Source organism: Marmota monax, unplaced genomic scaffold (genome assembly GCF_021218885.2).
Source record: "Marmota monax isolate L192 unplaced genomic scaffold, Marmota_monax_Labrador192_F-V1.1 WCK01_AAM20220418_F8-fsc00037, whole genome shotgun sequence".
Lineage (NCBI taxonomy): Eukaryota > Metazoa > Chordata > Mammalia > Rodentia > Sciuridae > Marmota > Marmota monax.
Genome location: NW_026693245.1, coordinates 1,718,201 through 1,740,258, shown reverse-complemented (window position 1 = coordinate 1,740,258; position 22,058 = coordinate 1,718,201). Strand labels below are relative to the sequence as shown.

The 22,058-nt window shown below is 45.5% G+C and overlaps 1 protein-coding gene across 1 annotated transcript in view; it reads right to left on the bottom strand.

The window, feature by feature from the left end:
* Retreg1 (reticulophagy regulator 1) overlaps nt 1-21,078 on the bottom strand; it is a 140,887-nt gene extending 119,809 nt beyond the window's left edge. The window contains exon 1 of the mRNA XM_046456393.2: nt 20,658-21,078. Coding sequence (XP_046312349.1) covers nt 20,658-20,971 — 314 coding nt within the window. The 5' untranslated portion in view covers nt 20,972-21,078. The remainder of the gene's footprint in view (nt 1-20,657) is intronic.
* Between the last annotated feature and the right edge of the window lie 980 nt (nt 21,079-22,058).

The window sequence follows — 22,058 nt, the reverse complement described above, 5'->3', positions numbered from 1 at the left end:
GTCACAGGCAGGTGGCAAGACTGTCATAGAACATGGTCTCAAAAGTCTTAAGATATCCACCTTTCTGCTTCAGGCAAAACCCCCGCACAGCAGAGATTTTCTGGGCAACATCAGAGCTGAAAGATGGAATATACACAGAACTAAATATCTCCATCATACACAGAATAGTAGATAAGCAGGCTGAACTTTTCAGCTATATTCAATGTTGTTATTAAAAATAAAATTTCTCCTGAAGCCAAATTTCCATTTTGATAAGCAAAAGCTATCATTTGTGTATACTGGTTAATTAAAAAGAACAGAAAAGCAGTTTTAAAATCACATTTTCATTCCCACTCAATTATATTTTTTAAAAGTCTATTCCAATAAACTTAGGACTTGAGCAAAAAGTGAAATTTCATTGTTAAATATCTTTCAATATTTAGATAACTTTTATAAGAAAAAAAAAGTTAAGCCACACTGGGGTTGTGGTTCAGTGGTAGAGCGCTCGCCTAGCAAGAGTGAGGCCCTGGGTTTGATCCTCAGCACCACATAAAAATAAAAAATAAAATAAAGGTATTATGTCCAACTACAACTAAAGAATAAATATTAAAAAAACTTAAAAGTTTAACACATCATTTTTCATAGTCTCTGATAATAAACTGGTTAAAAGTCTCTCCTAAAAATTCTTGAAGTTATAGATGACATAATGATGCAAGCTATTTTTAATTTGTTCAAAGGCACTTGGAAGTTAATTTCAAAGGTAAGCCAAGCCAGGTGTGGTGGTACACACCTGTAATTCCAGCACCTCAGGAGGCTGAGGCAGGAGGATTGAGAGTTCAAAGCCAGCCTAGGCAAATCCAAGGCACTAAGCAACTCAGTAAGACACTGTCTCTAATAAAGTACAAAATAGGGTTGGGTATGTAGCTCAGTGGTTGAGTGCCCCTGAGTTCAATTACCAGTAGCTTCCCCCCCTCCCAAAAACAAAAAAGGTAAGCCAAGAAGATATACATTCATTCCATAAAGGTAAAGAAACAGATGAAGTAAGATTTCCATAATACAGTCAATGCCCCAAGACATTACCCACTCAGGTTACAGGAAACAACTACATGAGGACAGTCGTGGTGTCCCTCCTTTAGCTCGTGAGCCATTTCTTCCACTTACAAAGATGGATTTGATTTGATGCAACTCTGAGCAACTATGACTCAGTCCATGAAGCCACCTTCTGAATCCTGGTGAAACTCCCCTGGCAGGGTGCTGGTGAGCTCAAGCCTATACCGCCCTAAACCATGCTATTCTAATGGATCCTCTGACTCTTGTTTTTAAATTTTGTTTGTATTTCACAACAAAGGTCTGATTTTTTTGAGCACTGAGTGAATGTATGTTTTCTTGTTTGCAGACACCTGTAATGCGTGTCATAGCTAGGGATGATTCTTAATGACAAAAGGTAAAATGCTCTTTTGGAGAGAGATCTCCTAAAGTTGTGTTATGATAACTAATACAACTATTAAAGTGACCATGTCCATTTTAACAGGTCTTGGTGTTTTAGTATAAAACGCCAGTATCGATTTCTCACTAAGGATCACATAAAAATGTTTCCTGTGAACAGGAAATGAATTTTTAACTGCCAAGAATCCCCTCCATGAAAGATTTCCTAGGACGTAGTCACTCTTGTTATTTGAAAGGCTGTATGACCATTAGCCAAACACCTTATATCAAGCAGATGTGGCCAAACGCAAGTCAGAACTACTATGGGCAAGCAGAAGCCCTCCTCTGCCTCCTTTTATTGAAGCAACTTTTCACAAACTCTGGCTCACTTTTCAGGAAAGTAGCAAGGGATGGTGACATCTAAGGCAAAAGTCTGAGGATTATGCTTGAAAGCTTTTAAAGGTCCTGGCAGAGCTTCAGGAAATCTGTCCCTACACCCACTGCAGACCCTTGGAAGATTCCCCCAAGACACAGTTGAGCAACCGGAGAAACACCATGGAGAGACTCTGACACCAGCCATGTTGTCACCAGCTCACTGTGGGTGACAAGGAACTTGAATTCAGTTCCTTCAGCTATAAAATAAGGTTGTTAAACTGGAACAAAGATTTCCTCTCTTTTATTTCATCATACGGATGTCTTTTTTTTTTTTTTAAGGATTTAGCTGCCCACAAAACAAACAACCTGATTTACTAGGTCCAGACTGGTACAACTGAATCACAGGAATAAGTATCTCCCAGGCTGAAATACCGGAAACAGGTTAGTACCTGAAAAGCACTGGGCAGAGTTCAGGGTCCCAGATGATTTTAATTCTTCCTGTGAATCTTCAGCTAAAATCGGCTTTATCTCAGACACATTTCTTTCAGCACTTCACAGACTGACAAGACACGAGAGAAACTGCCAGGGTAGCCTTTGGAAGCGGACAGGGGATACTGACACCTCTATGACCTTGAGCTCCAAACCCAGCCTAAAATGTAAATAGCAACGACGTGGTCTCAGCTGGTTGTATCCTGGTCAGTGACAGATGAGAATATTTGTCTTGAATACCGTGCCACCAAGGGCGGGGCATGAGTTTCTCTCAGCCTTTTTTGTTCATTTAGGCACATCGTACGTACTCTAGAATCCCACACTGTTCCCCCAAAGCCAGGCCAATTGCCCAGTCTGACACCTGACCCCCAGGGCACAACCCAGCAAGGCCCAGCAGGCCCAGCCAGGGCGGCCTCCTTGACCACTCAGGGGGTCCGCGAGTGCTGTTTTCTGTGGATGTACAGCACAGAAGCCCCAAGCAAACTCCATCCTCCTCAAGAATAGACCGTGGAAATTAAAATACACCTTGCACACAGCAAGCAAGAGTGGGGTCTTGGGTGCTCAAAAGACAAGAAGAAACACTGTAAGCTTGCCCTGAAGAGCTCAAGCATGAGAAATAACAGCATGATTTCTGCATACCTCAGACTCTAGAAGCTGTAAGTCAGCATTAGACCAACTACAGAGCAGTTCATCTATACCACGTGACGGAGAGAGAATATTGAACAAGTGGGCTGGCCAACCCTGAGGAGGGGACAAAAGGAGCCAAAAAGTCAAGGAAAACTCTGCAGACATTCCCCCATGACCGGCCTCCGCAAGTCACTTCACCGCCCTGGGCTTCAGTGTCCTCTGTAAGATGGGAACGTGGTGGGGATGCCACCTCCTCACCAGAGATGCTCCAGAGGAACGGCCTAAACAGGGTAAGCAGTTAACCCATTAGTGAGTCACAGGTTTGTCACTGGGTCTTCATCGTTAAAGCCAAAATCTACCAAATCTTGATAAGCCCTAACCTGGGTGCCAAAAAATGCTGTTGCCTTTCTCTGCTGGACTCTGCATACCCCAGGGAGCTTCCAGGGCTGGGCCTGGCTGCAGACTCTGTCAGAGCCCCACACTGGGAAGAAGGCCACTTCAAACCAGCAGTGCCCCTCGGCCTCTCCCACCCACCAGGTGACCTTGGGTAACTATGACCAGCGGGTCCCTGTGGAATGAGGGGTCCCCACAGGCTTCTTCCTCACTCTGTCCTCTCCAGATGCCAAAGTGGCCACCCACACCCGCTCCTTCCTGCCCCCTGCCTTTTCTGAATGTACAGAATGTACCATGTGAGCTCCAGAGTTATCTACAGGCCCCACTGGCTCCCGGGCCTGCAGGTTCCCTGTCCCTGGTCTAGTGCCTGAGACCTTTTGGGTCCTGACACAACTCCGCCCCCTCAGCTCCTGCCCTGCCAGACACCATCTCCTTGTTCCAGAGGTAAGGAACTATGGAGGGGCCTCCTGGGCAGACCCTGATTCTGCTGGGGCTGGCCCTCACTCCGTCACTGCCCGCCTGACTCGGGTGTCTCTTCTCCTGCCTGGCCTCACCCTGCACTGCTCCCCAAGCAGATGCCCTTCCCTCTGGATTCCCATGTGCTGCGCTACTGGGTTTAGAACAACCCTGGCCCCTGTACACCTGGCAACCCAGCTCATTCCCACCAACCCCTAATGGGGTCCCAGCTCAAGCAACATCCCCTCTAGGTCCTTCCTAGCCCCAGCTGCACTACCACGCCACCTACTTAGCCTGGCACAGCACTGATGGGAACAGGCCAGAAAGGCTCGAACCTCAGCTTCTTCCCCCGAGGGAGGGTACGAGGGAAGAAGGCATGGCGTCCCAGTTCAGCAAGGCGACTTCCACTGACTCATCCTTGTCCCTGGTGAGTGTTTGCTAATGGAAAGGACCAGGGATGCATCGTTGACGGTCACCTATCTCCCACTGCCCATCTCCCCCACCCGCTTTCTGACACTCCTTCGGCCTGGAAGGCCTTCCCACCGTCACTCACCCAAACCACTTGTCATCATCCCACGCTGAGCACAAGTGCGCCCTCGCGGAGGAAACCCTGTTGCCACGTCGGTACCAGCCAGGGTACTTCCTGCTCACTTGTCACCTCTCCCAAGAGACTCTCAGTTCCAAGACCCACTGTTGTTGGTGGATCCCAGGTGGCAGGGGGACCTGAACTATCCTGCCCACCCCTGCGTAGCCACAGACCCTGCTGAGTCATCTGGACCCACGACACTGAAGTTCACCATCCCACCAAGTGCCCCAGAGACACCTGGGATCTGGAGTTTGATATATGAGGCCCCTTTAGTTACCGGATCGTGTTCTACTTATTTAGTTTTTAAAAAAATTTTTATAAATAAAATAATATGCCATAAAGTGCCATTTTCATGCTAATAAAACTAGTTAGTCTGATATACCTTATTCATGAATATTATACTTTGTAAAAAAATAATTCATATCCTAGATATGAGTTGCTCAGTAATAAAGTACCATTCAAGCCAGTTTTTAATATAAAATCTACAAAGTGCTGTACTTGGATTTGGGAAGCTTTCTCATGATGGCAGTGAGTATGTGGAGAAGAACACGGGAAAAGCAGAATTACCCTTCTCCAGGGAGGTACCTGCGGGACTGCACACCTGTCTCCCATATCACGGGAATCGTGAGGAAACAGATGAAAAAGCTGAGAAGCGTCACTACAGTTTCACCTATTCAGTTATGGAGCACCTACTATATGCTACAGTGCTGGGGACTCACAGCTAAAGCCACTGACCTAGCATATGCCACCCCTGGAGGCAGCTCTGAGGTGGGAGAGGATTCCCTGTGGTCCAGCTGGGCACACTGAACACGGCTTTCTCCCTCATTCCCTCACCAGGCTAGAATAAGCGTAAAATAAGAGCAAAGACACACCCAGAAGAGACAGGAAGCGGGGGAGGAGCCAGCCAAGACAGCAGCACGGTCTTGGAGACAGGGCAGGTTCAGGCTGACAACCCAGTCGGCAGGCAAGGTAAGAACATGCAGACCCACATGCCCATCACTGACACCAAGGTAAGTCCTTCTCACAGCACGTCCACTGTGCTGAAGACCCCAGAGCATCTCCGAATGGACAGCCCTGGGAGAGGACAGGTCTGAAGAGAGAACTCTGAAAATTCACAACCCCTAGAACTTGAGATCTCCCCACCCACCCAAAGAGGACGAGCAAGGACCCCCACCTACTCTCAGAGATGAGAGCAGAGGGCCTCAGCCTCTGGTGGTATCAACCGTACAGCTAACAGCTGAAGACTAGGGCTCCTGCCTCCTTGCCACCCTCTAGGTCAGCTCCTGGCACACAGTCAGGCTTCTCCTCCCACCTGCCCTGCCCACCACAGAGATGTCAGCATGTCAGCCAGTCCCCAAAACCAGACAATCCCCAAAACCCACCCTGGGGCTCCCTGTGTGGGTGGGGCCTCATCTGCTGGGCCACAGGGAATCCCATGGAGTGGCCACACCTCAGCCGGCACACGGCACTCCAGTCAGCCTGGGTTCCTGTACTGTAACAGGAACAGGACTCTAAGGGCCCCTTCAATACTTCACAATGCCTCCAACATCGACCAGACTGCAAAACACACAGGAATAAGGAACCAGAATAATCATAGGAAATCCTTAAGTTATCATGAATACTCTCCAGGAGAGGAAATGGGGCCTCCCTGTTCAAGATGCTGACTTTCTCCTGTCCCCCAATTTCAGTCTGAGTCCATTTAGAGGCTCCCACACAGGAGAGAAGGAAAAAGAGAAAGATACAGATGTCCTCAGTGGACAGCATGCCCAAGGGACTATAAGACAAGAAAGAATGAGGGCTTCTTGAAGGCAAGGGGTCGAGGGGGTCAGAGAGATAGACATGTCCTGATATTTGTCCTTTATCAAAAGGAATTTTTCAGGTATGCTAGAGAGTTAAAAAGATAAAGAAAAAAAAAATGCTAAGAGTGATAACAAAATAAAATTGTATGAGAAAGAAAATATAAACAAGGCATTCTACTTAGTTCAGGTATGAGCAGTATTTACACAGTCATGATGATGGAACCAAAACGGTGATATCATAAAAGCAGAAGTACGACTGGAAGGGTTCGTGGAATTAGGGAGTGAGGAGGAAATTAATGTCTTAGATGGCTACGTCATGACCTGGCATTTCAAGATTATTATTTTTTAAGTCTTAAAGTTTTTTAAGAGCACCAACATTAACAGGGGTTATTGTGAAAACGTCTGGGAAGCAGGCGAGACAGGACCAGAGTTGCCTCTCAGTGCCGGCCCAGTGGACTCGGTTGATACCAAGGTAAGAAGGGGCTCATTTCCACGTGAAATATTTGTGTTTCACTTACTGCATGCTCTGGAATTGCAGTGTGAGTTTTTCTTTCTTTATTTTTTCCTTTGACCCAAGTGGTATATATGACAGAGTTTTAATAATTTTCTAAATATTAGAAAAATGAACACACAGAAAAACAACCACAATATCTTCCAATTGCACCAAGTTCTCTGAAGAACACAGAACCTCCGACATTGAAATCTGCAGGGTCTACAGTGTGAACGTAGTCCCTCAAAGACTGTGTGTTGAAAATCTCATCCCCAATGCAAAAGGTTGGAAGCTGGGGCCTAATAAGAAGCAACTTTGGTCACAAAGGCTCCATCCTCAAAGACAGATTCACACTGTTATCTCAGGTTACTTTTTACAGGAGTGGGTTTGATATAAAAGCGAGATTGGCCCCCTCCCTCCCTTGCTGGCCTCGCTCCTGTTCTTCTACCTTCCATGTCGCTGTGATGCAGCACAAAGGCCCTGGCCAGCTGTTGGCACCATGTCCTTGAACTTCCCAGACCCCTGAATGTGAGCCAATAAATCTCTTCTTTATAAATTACCCAGTCTCAGGTATTTTGTTATAGCAGCAGAAAATGGACTCGGGCAATAGGCAAGATCTAAGGAAGGTGGCTAGGGATGACCTTGTTGAGGATGTGAGTGTTAAGACCCAAGGACAAAGAGGAAGCTGGGAAGGGAAGATGAAAATACCAGGGCCTTAGACGAGGAGGGTGCAGGCCCAGGGGGCAAAAGGAGCTGAAAAGGGCTCATTGGCTTTGCCAAGTGAACAAGAAGGAGAGGCAGTTGACATGGGCTCTCCTGCTTCCCTTGGTGCTTCTTCAATAAAGACTCCACGCACACCAGCCCAGCTGCCCGACTCCACCCACAGTGCGCACATGTCCTCCTTAAAGTCAACAGGTCACTTCCCAAAACGCGAGGGCCGCCCAGGCCCGCATCCTGTACCACACATCTTTCACGATCCACCGTGCACCACACAGTGTGCAGCCATCTGCGAAAGGCAGGGATCCGTGAGACTTTTCACCTAAGAAGAGCCACCCTGGGTCAGAGGGCAGCTGCAAAGGGGAAGTGAGATAGGAAACTGGGCCACATGACAACTCAAAGATGCACACACCCAGGCTGGAAAACGAAGGCCCAGAACAGAAAAAAACAACAACAAAAAAAACAACAGGTGGCAGGGGCACCTCGGCAGCGATGAGCTGGGACTGGTGCTGAAATTTTAGTCAGAAAAATCAGTTGACCTCTTTCTCTGAAGTAGACAGAGAAAGCAAGTTATGCAGGAGACAGCTGAAGCTTTAATTTGAGAAGTGACTTAACTTTGTCCTCCTGGGCACAGAGTGAAGGGCCACTGGAGTCCTGCTGTCACTGTATACTGCACCCCCACCCTGCAGGGCAGTTCACTGGGGGATGAGCCTATGGAAACCAGGTCGGAATCCCCACTCGCCACATGCTGCTACTGGGGGACAAGTTACTTACCTACCCTGAGCCTCGACATCCCTTTTGTCAAATAGGCCAAAGACACTTTGCTGCTAATAATTAAATGACGATGCTACCAAGTGCCCAGCAAAGTGGAGCCCAATACGCGGTCATTGCTATTATCAATGGCCGCTGCAGGAGTCAAGAGGAGAAATCACACAGAACGCTGGCCCGGGAATCTGCCAGAAGATGACCTGCTCACCACCCAGAAGCCAAATTGGTTTACTAGAAACCCAGGATCCCACATGGCCACAGCCTGAGGGAGTTCTGTGTGTCATCTGAGTCTGTCTTTCAATGGGAGGTCCCTCTACATCTGGGAAGAGAAGGAGGCCACTGCCCATGGGTAGGTCACACTCTTCCCCCTTGGTTCTAAGGTCACCCTCAGGAGCATGGGAGTGGCCACACCTCACCCAGCACATCTTCACCCAGGTACTGCTTTCTTCAGCTCAGACCCCAAAACTTCTCCAAATAAACTGAGACCAGCAGGACAAGGAGCACAGCCCTGAGTCATTTGACAGGATCTCTGCAAATACCTGAGTTGCAGGCTTCTGAAAGCACACCTGAAGTGATGTGTGGCTGTCAAGGACTCAGCTCACCTTTAGCAACAGGAAATCAAATATAAATAGGGGTCCCGGAGTACGACATTTCATGCCTTTCCATTAAAATTATTCCTTGAAAAAAATCAAGTCCGTGAGGACAAAGATGAAGACGCAGGAACCTCATCCAAAACCTATTCACTGAAAAAATGGCCAACCATAGGCAGGTCAAGAAAACAGGGTAATCGAACCACCCCACCACCCCAGTTAGCTTGTGTGGTTTGCTGATGTTCCTCCCCACGAAAGCCACAGCCAGGCACCTCATTGCCAAGCTGGGCAGATGCCATTGTCCTCCTTCAGAGACAGCACACACCCCGGGGCAGCATGTGATATCCTGCACTCACCTACAAACTCACAAGCACACTGTCCTTCCCCTCCTCCTCAATATCAGAGGAAAAGGTGACCTTCTGCCCTGCATGGTGGTGCACACCCAGCGGCTCAGGAGGCTGAGACAGGAGGATTGTGAGTTCAAAGCCAGCCTCAGCAAAAGCGAGGCACTAAGCAACTCAGTGAGACCCTGTCTCTAAATAAAATACAAAATAGGGCTGGGGATGTGGCTCAGTGGTCAAGTGCCCCTGAGTTCAATCCCTAGTACCAAAAAAAGAAAACAAAAAAGGGACCTCTGATCTTCCCCTTCAGCCTCTCCTAGAGCCTCATGCTGTCACTTATCCCCTCCTCTATCCCCTCCTCTGTGTCACCAATCTTGTCTCTCTGTTGTCCCCTTCATCAGAAATTCCACTGTCCTTCAAAGTCCTTATCCTGACTTCTCTAGGACTCTGGAGAAAGAGGAAAGAATGTCATGGTGCAGGAGTGGGGAGGACCCTACAGAAGGAGAAAGATCCTGACATTCAAAATATGGCACTCCATTGGGCATGAAAGCCAGGCAGCATCAAGGAGAATGTCTTAGTTGGTTTGTGCTGCTGTAACAAAAATCTCATAATTGGGCAGCTTATAAATAACATAAATTTATTTCTTACACTTCTAGGAGCTGAGGAGTCTTTCTGGTGGGGGTTCCCTTCCTGTTTCAAGGATGGCATCTTCCTACTATTCCCCCACATGTTGGAGCAGTAATTGCAAGTTGGATGTTCGCTGACACCAGCAGTAGCTCTGTGGCTTCTGCAGAAAACCTCTTTCCAGGGGCTCATCCACATCCACGCTGCCTCTCCTTGCTTTCTGGTTCTCTTTCTAGTCATCACCTGGGTCATGTCAGCCTCCCTGACACTCCCTCCCTGCTCGTCTCCTTGTCCCCAACAAATGCTCCCCAGCAAACTCCACCCTCCCTCAAGAACCAAACCCAGCATCTCACTGCACCTTACCACTCAACCCGGGCCCTGCACGGCAGCCTACAGCACCAACCCTGCAGCGACCTTGTGCCCAATCACCCCGTGGGCAGTGACCCAGAAATGCAGCATCCCCCACACTAGGCATTTCACCTTCCACCCCCAAGCTCCGTCTACAACTTTGTGACCCTGGAGCTCAATAATAACAGTCCCAGCCACCTGTCATTTACCCTCATGGTCTGAGTCACTCCCCCATCCACCAACTCTTCCAGTTTTGCCAGAGTCTCCCCTGAATCCACCTCCTCTTCCCCATCCCTACTGCCACTACCTTCAGTCAGCCCTGCTCACCACCAGGTGCTCCTGCAGTGGCATACTAGTTGGTGGTCCCTGGCTGACAGCTCTCGCTCCTCTAATTCATCTGGAAGAATTGATAGAAACTGACAAGCAGAATCTGGCAGGGTTGTGGCACAAAGTTCTAAGCTACATTAATGCTGTCTCCTGTTTGCTCACCTGGCTTCAGACACCGATCTTGTTATAAACACCCCAAGCCCACTCCCAACCCAGGGCCTTTGCACATGCCATTTCTTTTCCCTGGAACATCCCACTCCAGAATTATCCACTAGGATCACTCCCTGACTTATCCTTTGGGTGTGTCTGTTTAAGGTCACTTCCTGATGACCCTTGGCAAAGTCACACTTTCTTGTCACTCTATGTTCCTTGCCCCAGGTTTAGTTTTCTTCACATCTAGCACCTCCTCACCTTGCCTATATTTGTTGATTGTCTTTTTTTCTACTACTTCCAACACCAGAACACAATCTCCATGAAAACAGGGATCTTATCTTTTTGTGCACTGCTGTCTCCCTACCACCTAGAACAGTGTCACCACAGAGATTCAGTAAATACTTGCTGCATTTTTTCAATATATATATTTTTAGTTGTAGGCGGACACAATATCTTTATTTTATTTTTATTTGGTGCTGAGGATCAAACCCAGTGCCTTACGCATGCTAGGCAAGCACTCTGCCACAACCTCAGCCCATTACTTATATATATGTAATATATATTTTAATATATATTTTTTAGTTGTGGATAAATCTTTATTTTTATATAGTGCTGAGAATTGAACCCAGTGCCTCACGCATGCTAGGCAAGTGCTCTACAACTGAGATACAACCCCAGCCCATTGGCTACACTTTTAATGGAAGTTTAGATACCCTATAAGATAAAGTCCACATTGCCTATTAGATATGGGCCAAATGTCTCAGCATGATTCAACAACAACCTCTTCATAAATTGGTCCCAATTACCTTTCTCTTTCTAACCTCACCTCTGTAACTCCCCAGCACAAAAACTACTGTATTTCTCTGTCTTTGTCTGTCCTATACATGATATTTATGAATATACTGTCTACCCTCTGTGTACTGCCATAGATTAACTGAAGACCTACTATATATTAGCTACTCGATATCATTAGCTCTCCTACTTTTCACATTCTAACTATCTTGACTCCTCCCCAATCCCCATATGTCTTTGTCTTAATCTGTGTTCTGTGCTATACATGGATACCACATATAGGATCATTTATAAAGTACAGAGGTAGCAGAATAGAATAGACATTATGATTGCTGTATGTATATAGGTGACTCTAAGACCAGTGTGATTCTGCAATCTGTACAATTAGAAAAATGAGAAATTATACCCCAATGATTTAAATGTATGAATTGCCAAGATCATTGTAATGTCATGTGTAGCTAATAAAAAAATAAAATTAAAAAAAAAAAGAACAGAGGTTTATTTGGCTTGTGGTTCTGGAGCCTGGGAAACTAAAGTTCACGGTCAAGGCATCTGGTGAGGGCCTCATGCTGCATTAGGGTGAGGCACAGCAAGCATGCTAGCTTAGGTTTCTCTTCCTCTTCTTACAGAGCCACTGATGCAATTAGAAGGACGAGTCTCACCTTTGTGACCTCATCTAATATGATTACCTCCCACCAACATAAATTTGAGGGTTAAGTGTCCAACACATGAACTTTTAGGGGACACACTCCAGCCACAGGACTGCTCACTTGCTGCCTAAGGAAATCACACTGGTTCTTGTTGGCCTCCAATTGTCAGTCTAGCACTCAAAGCACAATCATATTAAAATTATTTGCTTACTAACCCGTTTCTCTCTCCAGGGATCTGAATGTGTCCTAGTCATCACTAATTCTCAGCAACTGGGAATAATGATACACCTCATTTATTCTACTCATTGGCATCAATTGGGCAACATTAATATACAAGAATAGGATAAGGGGCTGGGGCTGGGGCTCAGCGGTCGAGTGCTTGCCTAGGGTGTACGGGGCCGTGGGTTCGATCCTCAGCACCACATATAAATAATAAATAAAGATATTGTGTTCAATACAACTAAAAAATAATTTTTTAAAAAAAGAATAGGATAAAAAGATGAAGACCGGGTAGCAAAATGAAGCTGAGATAAAGCTGTTGCCCAAATAGCACAACCATAAAACTGTGCAGTTCCTTAAGTTGGACTGAGAGTTGGCTCTGAGGTTTACAGTTTTGACAGCAGAGAGGAAGGAAGACCCGAAGAATTTTAAGAATGAGCATTCAACTTGTACCAACAGCTGTTTCCTGGGTCCTCCACTTGGTGCTAGGACTAACGTTGGAGAGAACAGCCCATGTGAGAACTCATGGGGAACCTTGGTATCTGACAGTCAGCACCCAAGGCTACCACTCAGTACAGAAGAGGACAGTTACTTTTAATGAATGAAGTCCTCTCTATTTTGCAAACCTTCCTACCTCATTTGGGCTAGAGGAAGCTCTCCATTTCAACTCTGTTCACCAAACTTTTCTAAATATCTTCCTTTCAAATCCTACACTAACCAGATTGATTCCTTGATCCTTAAAACTTATTCCCCATGGGAGTGGGTGAGCCTCCCTATTCTTACAGTGCTCAGAGTTCTTCCACCATTTATTCCTGGGTTCATCCCTCTGTGGAAGCCCTTGCCATTAAACTCACTTTAGAATTATACCTTTTCTTCTAAATCTATCAGTAAATCGCACAGAGCTTTCATCAATAATTCCAAAGTCCCAGATCCTCTTCATCCTACACCCCAAAACTCTGGAGACTGGGATATGCAATTCAGAACCATGATGATATATTGTTTCAGAATCCCCTGAACCAGTCATGTCTCTTAAATCAGAGAGTTAGTTCTCGGAAACAAGTCCAGACCTTAGACTTCTGGACTTCTGGTATATTCCACGCACCCAGCACCATGCTGAACATGGAGTAGACACTCATCCACATCTGCCCACTACCCAAATGGAACACAGATAAGAAACCTGGACTGGATTGATGATAGAGCAAAAAACAACCATTATGTGACGCAGGTGTACTTCTTCTTGGTATTTATCCAAAAGAACTGAAGTCACCAGACTATAGCAGAACATGCAAGCCCATGTTTATAGCAGCTTGATTCACAACAGTCCAGTTATGGAACCAGCCTCAGGGTCTGACAGCAGGTGAATGGATAAGGAAAATGTGGGGTAGTTACAGAATGCAGATTTACTCAGCCACAAAGAAGAATGAATTACATCATTTGCAGGAAAACAGATGGAACTGGAGAACATCATGTTAAGTGAAATAAGCCAGCCTCAGAAAGCCAAGGATCATGCTTCTTTTCATATGTGGAAGATTAAAAAAAGAAGGGGAAAAAGTATTTCATGGAAAAAAGGGGGGCCATGGGTAGGGGAGACCAGTAGAGGAAAGAGATAAGAGAAGGGATGAGGAATGAAAAGGGGGAGGTGCTGGGTAATGATGGACCCCACTATATTGTGGGCATATATAAATGCATCACAATTAATCCCACTATTTTGCCAATAAATAATAATGTGACAATAAAAAAAGAAGCAATGCCTCTTCCAACATAATTATTTTTACTCAATGCTAGAATCATAAAGGATTCTGTAATATTAGAAAATGTAAGGCCCAGATGTCTCCTAGTGTTCTTTAGAGTAGACCAAAAAAACACTGAACTTATGGAAAATGGATATGGCTTCATGAGCTGGCCCCATGCCTATTATCTAGGACTGTGCTAACTCTAGCCACTCTCCACATGTGGTTATTTAAATGTGAATTCAAATGAAATAAAAGTAAAAGTGTATTTCCTGAGTTACACCAGCCACATTTTATATGCTCAACAGTCACTAGAACCTACTGGCTACCGTACCAGACAAGGAAAATGTACAATAATTACCATCATGAATATTCTATGGAACATGACAGGTTGAAGTCATCTTTGATAGTTCAAACACCTTCTATGGGCCTCAGTTTCCTTTCATGCAAAATAGAACACATAACTCACTGGGTTACTATAGGATTTATGAATGCAAAATGAGAACATCCTTATTGATCAATGTAGTAATTGAAGTTTGACAAACTACTAAAAGGATAATTACATAGTTTGGCAAGTGTCTCACAAGCAACAATAGTATGGCTGTAGAAGTGTGCTACTGTAACTGAAATAAGAAATGCTATCTTAGGCTATGTGGCCAGAAGAATCCAGTGCTCCTTCCCAGGGAAGCCTGCTGCATGTAAGAAGGAATGGAGAGAAACAGAACCATGCTCAGAAGAATCTGCAAGCCATCTAAGAATCCAGCAGTCATGGAGTCCAGGATTTCTCAGCTGGGGAAAAGAATGCGATGAATTTTGAAACAAACAGAGAACTACTCTCAGATGGGACCTGAATCCTTAGGCAGCTCCAGAAATCACTAACTCAACAAATAGAAAACATGGATTAGTTAAGAATCATCCTACAAAGGAAACGTTGCCTTATGAGGAAGAGAGTTCATGACCCCAGAAAGAGCTCAAACACAGCACTTCCCAGACATCAGTGTATCCAATCTCCTGGAGAGCTGGGAAAACCCAAGTGTCTCAATCCCACCTCCAGAGATACTGGTTCGGTAGGTGTGGGGTGGGGCCCAGATGATGCAGATGTCAATGTCTTGGGTCTAGAAGGACACTGTGAGGAGAAACACAAGCTGGAGGACCCACCAGCACTGGGAGAGAAGGGGCGTTGGACCCCAAGTGGGAGGTGGGTCCCTGTAACCTTTCAAACCAACTTCACAGATGGTGCTCCAAGGACTCTCCATGGGTCCCATCAGTGTTCCCACTGCAGTGTCCAGCCTAATCTAGATCTTCGAAAGCCAGAGGTGCCAGGCGTGTCCCTGTGTAGTCACAGCAGGCAAATCAGTGCATTGCATTTCCAACAGTTAGGCAAATAGACGGCAGTATGGTCATGAGTGCCAAATGGGCTGGGTAAAAGGGCCATGCATAGGCTTCTCTGCATTTAGTGAGTTCAAACTTCATCACATCAGTAGCTTTCTAGGCTACAGAGGCAATGTACCCCCAAAGAGTGGCTGAATTATAAGCCCTTAAATTTCAAAGTCATGATCAGCAAGAAGCCTTAGAAGATGGACCTTTTGTTCCATTCCTTGCCAGTCTGAGGCAATCATCACATGACCATACAAGGCATGGCTTAGAGTTCACCACTCCCTTACCAAAAACCTACCCTTCACCCCAAGATCTATGCCTGAACTTTCCCCACAGCTTCAATAATAAAAATAGTCAAGTGTGGAAATGACTCAAATAAAGCCACCTTGCAAATAAACAAATTGTGTTGTAATCCTGAAGTGGCACACTACTGAGCAGTCAAAGGGGGTGAATCTCAAGATGTTAGGCTGAATTAATGAAGCCGGGAACAAACGGCATAAGGCTGCAAGGTAGCACTTACAGAGACTTTAGGAAAGACAAATCTAATCTATAGGGACCAGTTCCCAGTTCCCACGGACCAATTCCCAGCAACGGGTACTTACAGGAAAGGAACCCAAAAAGCCCTTTTGGGATAATGGGGTATTCTAGGTCTTGGTTGCCATCACGATTACACACACGCACACATATATAACATATACACATATATGCAATTTGTATGTGTAGAGTGTGTGTGCATTTTATTGACAGTAAACAGCAAACAGGTGATTCTTTAAAATAAAAAATACGCTGGCATGTTCTGTTTCATTGTGCTCATCCCATTTCATGTTGTACTGAAAACTGTAACACTGGTTGCCTCTGGGAGGAAACTGGGTAGCCAGAGACGGGCGTGGGAAAGAGATTTTCAAAATGTTTACTCTTTGTTTGCTTTTTAAACTTTTGAACTGGGAGGCTATGTTAGTTGTTTTTAAAAATAAATAGAATTGTAAATTAAGAAAAAGAATTTTGAAAATGTGTTGTTCATTGGTACAGAGTGGGAGTATGACCTGAGGCCCTGCCTGCCCTGGGACTGAGGAACTCTTTGTCACCGGATCTATTCCAGTTGCGGAAACAGTGATTTTTGAGATGGGCACTCTGTGTGGTCTGTGAGTGAATATCAATGTTTTAGCTTTTTTTCATATTTTAGGCTTTTTCATAAACATATCATAGATAAGTGTGTATGTGTGTGTGTGTATGTGTGTGTGTGTATATCTGTTCAAGAATGATCAATCATTTTGGTGGTTTTATCTCCTATGGATGTATCCTTAATCAATTCTGTGCACTTTTGGACATTTTAAACTTTTAAACTGAATCATATGGCTGGGTGTGGTGTGTGCTCACTTACAGTGCCAGCTAGGCAGTTCCTTGGGAGGATGAGGCAGGAGGACAGCCTGAGCCCAGGGGTTTAAGGTTTAAGGTCAGCCTGGGCAACATAGAGAAACATGGTCTCAAAAAAAAAAAAAAAAAAAGAATCATTCTGCTAATGTTATTTTGTGCTTCTTTTGCCCCAAATAACCCTTGTAAAATCTGCCCACGGTGGCTGCCTTCAGTTACTGTCTCTTACTCTTCTATAGCAATCCATGGTAGAAATGAACAAACCATTTACTTAGTCATTAAAATATTTTCCAGTCTGGGGTTGTGGCTCAGCATTAGAACACTTGCCTAGCAAGTGTGAGGCACTGGGTTCAATTCTCAGTACCTCATAAAAATTTATAAATAAAGGTCCATTGATGACTAAAAATATATTTTAAAAAATATTTTCCATACTTTTACAAGGCATTTTTTATTGCCCCCATCACCTACTGCAAAAATAAATCCAAACACTCGGCACAACTTTTCAGGCACCACTGTCCCCCCAACATGTCCTGTTGTCACCTAGACAGCCTCATGTCCCTTGTCCCCTCACTGCTCTCTGCCAGCTCATGTGGCCATCACATCCATTTGTTTGTGCTATGGCTGAAATCCTCAGCACACCTTCAAGGTGCTCTCCCCCTGGTTTTATTCCTTAGGGCTGGACCACTATTGCTCATGAACCAAGTCGACCCAAGCCATTACTGTCCATTAAGGTCTGGTTTAAGCATGATCTCCTCATGAAGAGATCTCCTTATGAAGTCCCCACAATATTTCCCAACCACACACAATGCCACTGTGCCTCCCAAACTCAAAACTGTCCTTTCCAGAAGCTTCTACCACATTTGCTTCATGCTGACTTGAGTTACAGCCTCTTGTTATGGTGATGTCTCAGTTTTTGTCTTTCTAGTGCTTGGCACTAAAATCTTTTAGGTAATGGGTAGGTGATGAAAGTCATTCCAGTAACTGCTGGCACAGGCACTAAATCATTCAAAAATTATATGTTTAAAAAGTTAATTTCCACAAAAAAGAAACAATACCAATTAAGGTGAAAAAAAAATCACTGTTGATCAAGATAGGATTTGGGTTCTTCATATTTCTAACATTGATCTTTTTTCTATTCTCACAGAAAATGCAAGCTTTAGAATTCCTAGGAGAAAAAAATGTTTGAGTATTATACAATTTAAGATCATTTGATAAGAAATACACTATTTAAAAAATCTTTCGACTCTGAATAGCCTTTTAAACCTGGATGGGCAAATAAAGGAGGGGAAACTTCAAAATTTTAATGAAATCAAACTCCAGTGAATTATGACACAAAAGCAACAAATATTTCAGAATCTAAAGAGCAGGCCAGGCACAGTGGTATGTGCCTGTAATCCCAGCAGCTTGGGAGGCTGAGGCAGGAGGATCTCAAGTTCAAAGCCAGCTTTAGCACCTTAGTGAGGCCCTAAGCAACTTAAAGAGACCCTGTCTCAAAATTTAAAATTTTTTTTTTTAAAAAGGGGCCAGGGGATGCAGATATGGCACAGTGCTTAAGCACCCCTGGGTTCAACCTCTGGTACAAAAAAAAAAAAAAGAATTTAAAGAGCAGTATTGTTATCTTTCTGTCAAAGAAAATACACACCTGGAATGCAGATACTGTAAATAGAAGAAGAAATAAAACAAATAAGATTATAACTAGGTTGAATGTCTGGCCATTATTTGCCTCTGTAACAGTTTTTATTTAAAATATATATATATATACAGATGGAAGACATCACTGCATAATACCAAATATGCCTTTCAATTATTTTATGTCAAAACCATTATTTTCAATAGGTGTTATTAAACAATGCCTCATAAATGCTGGAATACGGCTCAGTGGTAGGGCTTGCCTAGCATGCACCAGGCCCTGGGCTCAATTTTCAGCACTGCAAACAAAAAGAACACATCACAGAAAAATGTTTATAACTTATAGTTACAGAAATTAGGCTACAGTCTTTAATATTAATAGAGCTCTAAAAGTCAATAAGAAAAAGACAAATGGCCCAATTGAAAAATAGATGAAGGTTATTTATAAACAGATAATGTAGTCAAAACATAATTATAGTAGCTCCTGAACATAATAAAATAAATATTTGATCTCAGAGAAATGCAAATTAAAAATCATGCTGGGATATCCTTTTCCACCTGTAAGATTTACAAGATCAAAAAGTTTCATAAAATATTCTTGGCAAGAGTATAGAGAAACAGGCACACGGCTGGTAGGAGTATAAACTGGTAAAACCCCAGCAAATGCAATATGGTGAGATCCTTTAAAATTACAAGTGCCCAACCCCTCAGAAGCAGCAGCTTCACTTCTGGAAATTTAACCTTCAAAAACACTTGTACACATGCAAAATGATGTATGAAAAAGACCATTAGTTTTAACAATGGATTTGCAAAAGCTTGGAAATCATCATAGTGATTCCATAGGACACAAATTAAATATCTGAGACATACTTAACAAAAGAATTCTATGCATCTGAGAAAGAAAATGGAAGGGATCACCATGAAAGAAGAGTAGCAGCCCATATGACATTCCATAATTTGCATAGAAAATTGTGTATTTGCTGAAATATGAACTTATCTGCAAAGATACGCAGGAAACTGGCAACATTGGTTGCCACTGGAAGAAAATGGGAGGCCTGGGACTATCGTGGGAAAGACATTTTCAAAATGCTTACACTTTTGTACCTGTAGAACTGTATTGATTACTTTTTTAAATAAATAAAAAAGTAAACTTTTTATTGAACTTTTAACTGAGGAACTGTATTAGTTACTTTTTAAAATAAATATATATATTTTTTAAATTAAGAAAGAAAATCTTAAAAAATTCAAATGTTGGGTGTTTTTTGGTGCAATGAGTAAGACACAGCCCTAAGACTACTGGCCACTGTCCAGCCTAGCACAATACAGCACATCCTCCTTATTTGAGGGTTCAGGCAACTTCATAAGAGGATAGAATAGACCTGGAATAAACTGGAGAAACACCAGTGGCTAGAAGACTCAGGAACCCTGACAAGACACAGCTTGTTTTAAGAGAAAACCAGGGCTAGCATGAATCTGCAGAAAAATCTTCACAGTGATCAAGTTAATCTAGAAAAATGACAGCCTATGTCTCTATTGTGCATTTATTTATTTCCCAATTTAAGGTTAAGAAATCTATGTCCTGTAACAAGGTATTTGTTAGTAAAACTGCTTACTCTGCACTTTGCAAAGAAAGCTTTTCTCTGCTCTCAGTCACACAGGTAACAGATGAGAGGGGCCTTCCATGTCAGACACTTCCCTTCTCACCTGTGAAGATGGCTTTTTGGAGAAACAGATCCATTGTTCAGGGCTATTAAAAGAACATGCCCATGTATTCTCTTGGGACTTTACCTGGAAATATGACTGTTTTCCACACTGGGCACACCTGGGGGGGGGGGGTGATGTGCATAATCCACCTGTTTGTTTGCCTCCTATTTTCTCACCAGGGAGCAAAGACAGTAAATCCAACCCTCGAGGGGAAGGAAAAACAAATCATTCAGTGCCCATCCCTGGTGGCTGATAAAGCCAGCAGTCTTGAGAGTGTACCTAAGCTGGTCCAGATATGCCTCTGGAGTGCAAGAACGAACACAAGTTCAAACACCTTTGCTCCTGCATGCATGGAAGAGCAGGTCAAGACCTGTGAGTTTCAGAAAGCCTAAGTTTTCAAGTGTGCTGGGAACATCTGTAGGTACAGGTGCGTGTGGACTGCAGACCACCTCGCCTCTGAGCCTGGATGCACACACGGGGGTGACAACTCTGTACAGGCAAGTGAGTCTTTGAGGAAAGTTGAAGTATCTACCTGTTTGAGAAAGGTTGGGTGAGAAAGTGAAGCAGGGTTGACACTTAGTCCACCGCAGTATACGGCTTTCGGCCCCGCACCCGGCCATGGGCACCCCCTCTTCCCTGCCCGGGCGCCCCAAGGTCACCTGCCCTCCTTGGCGCCCCTACCCAGCCCGAGCTCTCACCAGAACAGCAAGTTGGCACCCACGAAGCCGAGCAGGCTGCGCAGCGGCCTCTTCCAGCTCAGGAGTTCTTCGGCGCAGCAGCCCAGCCACAGCACCGGCTCCCCGAGCAGCCAGGTCACCGCGGCGGGCACCCGGCCCGCGGCCTCCTCCACCTGCGGCCCCGCGCCGGCTGCCGCCGCGCCTTCCTCCGGGGCTTCCTCCTGCGCCTCCTCTTCCAGGGGAGCCTGGGGCGGCGGCCGCTGTAGTGCCAGCTCCCCGGCAGCCGGAGCCGGGCATCCTTCCTCGGCGTTCTCCTGGGGCGCCGCGCTCGCCATCTTCAGCGGTGCTACCAGGCGGGGACAGAGACGCGCGCGCCTGGCTGTCGGCACGAGAGAGCGGCGGGCGGCGGCGAGTCCGGGCGCGGGGTGCTCGCCGCGGGGCGCCAGCGGCTGGGTGCCTTGTGACGTCAGCCCGGGCCGCGGCGGGGGCGCAGCCCGGGGGAAGTGGGTGCGGTCAAGTTCGCGCAGGGGCGGGGCCCGAGCGCCGAGGGGCCGGGCGGCATCCTGTGCGCGGTGGGTGCTGGCTGGGCGGCGGCCCCGGGGAGCCCGAGTCCCCTGGATAGCCTCGCCGGGATCCGACGAAAATAACCCCCTTTCCCTTCCAGCGGCGGGGGAGGGCCAAGGAGAGGATCGCTGCCGGGTTGCTTATCTAAAAGGGAGTCCGGGCTACGGGTCAAATAAATGGGACACTCACTTTCTCAAGCCAGGGCCACCGATCGCCCATCCTATGGTCTTTGAGGACATTATCCGAACTCCCCTCCCTTCTTGGCAGCTCATTCCAGTCCCCAGGACCCATCCCCCAGCCCCAGCCCCGCCCGGTGTCCTTTCTGGGACGCCTGCATGCATAACCATAACCATAGCAAAGGTCTTCTGCACCCTAGGAATAACAGCCGATACAAATGTTGGATTTAAAAAGGAAGAAAAAAACATCAACAACATCTAGGGTCAATTAAAGAGTTGCCGGCCCTCTGATTTTACTAGTTAGGAAACGCCAGGCCTCAGTGATGGGTGCTCCTCCTCTTAGCTTGGGGCTGTGATTTGGGTCAGAAATGCGGGTTACTCTGTGCAAAGTACACTGAGCTGGTAGCCAAGAAGCAAGAAACTTCTTCGTAGCCTGGACGTGGTGCTCTGAACTCTCTGCACGTGTCCAGCTAGGTGTGGTAAGCTTGGACGGTGGTTACTTAAGAGTCACTATGGTCTCGGCGTCAAGTGGGTATCAGGGAGATGACACAGAATTCTGAAACCTCCTCTTCAGAGGTCTCTTTGGGGCTGGTACTCCTGGGAGAGTGTGGTGAAAGGGGAAAGCAAAATAATTGTTCAATGCTCACTTTTCACCGTCTGCATGTTGAAAATCGCCTCCTCT